Here is a 3481-nt window from a genome sequence, read left to right as displayed (position 1 = left end):
AGTAGAAAGACTGTTTAAAATTAATATTGTTAAAAGTAATATTGTATGTACCCAACAAATGTCAAATCGATTGACACCTACAGAATGTTGGAAAACTGTACCTTTTTGCTATGTAAGCTTTGGCAATATGGTTCTCTGGTAAACTTTCATGCCAATAAAGCATTTGAATTGGAATTGGAATTGGAAATTGGAGAGAGAGAGACTGGGAGTGAGAGAGAGAGAGATTGGGAGTGTGAGCGAGAGAGAGATTGGGAGTGTGAGAGAGAGAGAGACTGGGGGGGGAAGAGAGAGAGAGACTGGGGGGGGAAGAGAGAGAGAGACTGGGGGGGGGAAGAGAGAGAGCGACTGGGGGGGGGAAGAGAGAGAGCGACTGGGGGGGGAAGAGAGAGAGCGACTGGGGGGGGAAGAGAGAGAGCGACTGGGGGGGAAGAGAGAGAGCAACTGGGGGGGGAAGAGCGAGCACGAGGGGGGGGGGAGAGAGAGAGCGAGTGGGGGGGAAGAGAGAGAGCGAGTGGGGGGGAAGAGAGAGAGCGAGTGGGGGGAAGAGATGAGAGCGAGTGGGGGGGAAGAAGAGAGAGCGAGTGGGGGGGAAAGAGAGAGCGAAGTGGGGGGGGAAAGAGGAGAGAGCGAGTGGGGGGGAAGAGAGAGCGAGTGGGGGGGAAGAGAGAGAGCGACCGGGGGGGGTGGGGGGAAGAGCGAGAGCGACTGGCGGGGGGGGGAAGAGAGAGAGCGCGACGGGGGGGGAAGAGAGAGAATGGGGGGGGGGAAGGTGCCCGATGGACCCCTGCGAAGGAAGGAAGAAGGTAAGCTCTCCCACCCCCTCACTCTTTCACGAACATAGGCACTAAAAGGATAGAGGGACACCCTCTCTCTCCCTCCCCGTCTCGCCCTGCTTTACTCTCCCTCCCCCTCTCCCACAGCTCTCCCTCCCTCACCCTCTCTCTCCCTCCCCGTCTCTCCCATGCTTTACTCTCTCTCTCTCTCCCCCCCTCTCTCTCTCTCTTCTCCCCCACCCTCTCTCTCTTCTCCCCCACTCTCTCTCTCTCTTCTCCCCCACCCCTCCTCTCTCTCTCTCTCTCTCTTCTAACGAGAGAGAGGAGCACAACTAAAGAGAGATCCCCCACCCTCTCTCTCTTCTCCCCCACTCTCTCTCTCTCTCTCTCTCTCTCTCTCTTCTCCCCCACCCTCTCTCTCTCTCTTCTCCCCCACCCCCTCTCTCTCTCTTCTCCCCCACCCTCTCTCTCTCTCTCTCTCTTCTCCCCACCCTCTCTCTCTCTCTCTCTCTCTCTCTTCTCCCCCACCCTCTCTCTCTCTTCTCCCCACCCTCTCTCTCTCTCTCTCTTCTCCCCCACCCTCTCTCTCTCTCTCTCTCTCTTCTCCCCCACCCTCTCTCTCTCTCTCTCTCTTCTCCCCCACCCTCTCTCTCTCTCTCTCTTCTCCCCCCCTCTCTCTCTCTCTCTCTTCTCCCCCACCCTCTCTCTCTCTCTCTCTCTCCTCCCCCACTCTCTCTCTCTCTCTCTTCTCCCCCACCCCCCCTCTCTCTCTCTTCTCCCCCACCCTCTCTCTCTCTTCTCCCCCACTCTCTCTCTCTCTCTTCTCCCCCACCCTCTCTCTCTTCTCCCCCACTCTCTCTCTCTCTCTCTCTCTCCTCCCCCACCCTCCCTCTCTCGCTCTTCTCCCTCTCTCTCTCTCTCTTCTCCCCCACCCTCTCTCTCTCTTCTCCCCCACCCTCCCTCTCTCTCTCTCTCTTCTCCCCCACCCTCTCTCTCTTCTCCCCCACCCTCTCTCTCTTCTCCCCCACCCTCTCTCTCTCTCTTCTCCCCCACCCTCTCTCTCTCTCTCTCTCTTCTCCCCCACCCTCTCTCTCTCTCTTCTCCCCCACCCTCTCTCTCTCTTCTCCCCCACCTCTCTCTCTCTCTCTCTCTCTCTTCTCCCCACCCTCCCTCTCTCTCTCTCTCTCTCTCTTCTCCCCCACCCTCTCTCTCTCTCTTCTCCCCCACCCCCTCTCTCTCTCTCTCTCCCCTCCCCCACCCCCTCTCTCTCTCTCTCTCTCTCCTCCCCCACCCTCTCTCTCTTCTCCCCCACTCTCTCTCTCTCTTCTCCCCCACTCTCTCTCTCTCTCTTCTCCCCCACCCTCTCTCTCTCTCTCTCTTCTCCCCCACCCTCTCTCTCTTCTCCCCCACTCTCTCTCTTCTCCCCCACTCTCTCTTCTCCCCCACTCTCTCTCTCTTCTCCCCCACTCACTCTCTCTCTCTTCTCCCCCACCCTCTCTCTCTCCTCCCCCACCCTCTCTCTCTCTTCTCCCCCACCCTCTCTCTCTCTCTTCTCCCCCACCCTCTCTCTCTCTCTTCACCCCCACCCTCTCTCTCTCTCCCCCACCCTCTCTCTCTCTGTCCTCCCCCACCCTCTCTCTCTCTCCCCTCCCCTCCCTCTCTCCCCCACCCTCTCTCCCTCCCCTCCTCTCCTCCTCCCTCTCACCACCTCCCTACCCCCTCCTCCTCCCTCTCACCACCTCCCTACCCCCTCCTCCTCCTCCCTCTCACCACCTCCCTACCCCCTCCACCTCCCTCCCTACCCCCTCCACCTCCCTCCCTCTCCTCTCCGCTGCCCGAGCCCTCATCCCCCGCTCCAATCCCTCTTTCCGCCCCGGGGCCTGGCCTCGGCACCTGGATGAACGCGTTCCCTCGGCCGTCGCCCTGATGCCGTTGGCCGTGAGGCAAAGACATGGCGCAGCCGAGTCCAGCGCCCCGGTCAGCTGGAGGTCCGCAGCCGTTGTTCTTCCGCAGGCCACAAAGCACCCGAGCCCAGCGCCGGCGATGTCTCCACGGAGCTCCGTGCCGCCCCACGCACTGACATGGCCCCGCCCGAGCCGAGCGGGGAACAGAGTGACCTGATGGCTTTGGGTCGGGCTCTGGGGCGGTGCTGTAGACGCCGCAGGGAGGTTTTTGTGCGCGGCAGCTGCCGCACGGCCCGCAACTCAAGGCCCAGGCTTCCCGGGCTGCTAGGCCGCTCGAAACGGCCATCAAAGTAGGCGAGCCTCAGGCGAAGGGCAGGGGCTCACTTCAGTTCCTCCTGTTGCGCGGCAGCTCCCGCACGGCCCGCAACTCAAGGCCCAGGCTTCCCGGGCTGCTAGGCCGCTCGAAACGGCCATCAAAGTAGGCGAGCCTCCAGGCGAAGGGCAGGGGCTCACTTCAGTTCCTCCTGTTGCGCGGCAGCTCCCGCACGGCCCGCAACTCAAGGCCCAGGCTTACCGGGCTGCTAGGCCGCTCGAAACGGCCGTCAAAGTAGGCGAGCCTCCAGGAGAAGGGCAGGGGATCACTTCAGTTCCTCCTGTTGCTAAAGACAATTTAAAACACAAATAAATTGTTATTTAATTCCCTAACACATCATTAAAATATTTACCTTAGTTCCCTAACACACAGAAAGTGTGGGGGAAAAAATCATGAAAAATCAAGATGGCGGCCACTCAACTCGGTTCAGA

General features: G+C 60.0%; 1 protein-coding gene across 1 annotated transcript in view; it reads right to left on the bottom strand.

The window, feature by feature from the left end:
- LOC147124335 (iron-sulfur cluster assembly 1 homolog, mitochondrial-like) overlaps positions 1 to 839 on the bottom strand; it is a 72203-nt gene extending 71364 nt beyond the window's left edge. Inside the window, exon 1 of the mRNA XM_086003306.1 lies at positions 826 to 839. Within this exon, the coding sequence (XP_085859432.1) occupies positions 826 to 839 (14 nt within the window). The remainder of the gene's footprint in view (positions 1 to 825) is intronic.
- Between the last annotated feature and the right edge of the window lie 2642 nt (positions 840 to 3481).

Source organism: Somniosus microcephalus, chromosome 1 (assembly GCF_052327205.1).
Source record: "Somniosus microcephalus isolate GS21.2 chromosome 1, FLI_Smic_1.0, whole genome shotgun sequence".
NCBI lineage: Eukaryota > Metazoa > Chordata > Chondrichthyes > Squaliformes > Somniosidae > Somniosus > Somniosus microcephalus.
The sequence above is the reverse complement of the archived record's forward strand: the minus strand, read 5'-3'. Positions and strand labels throughout refer to the sequence as shown.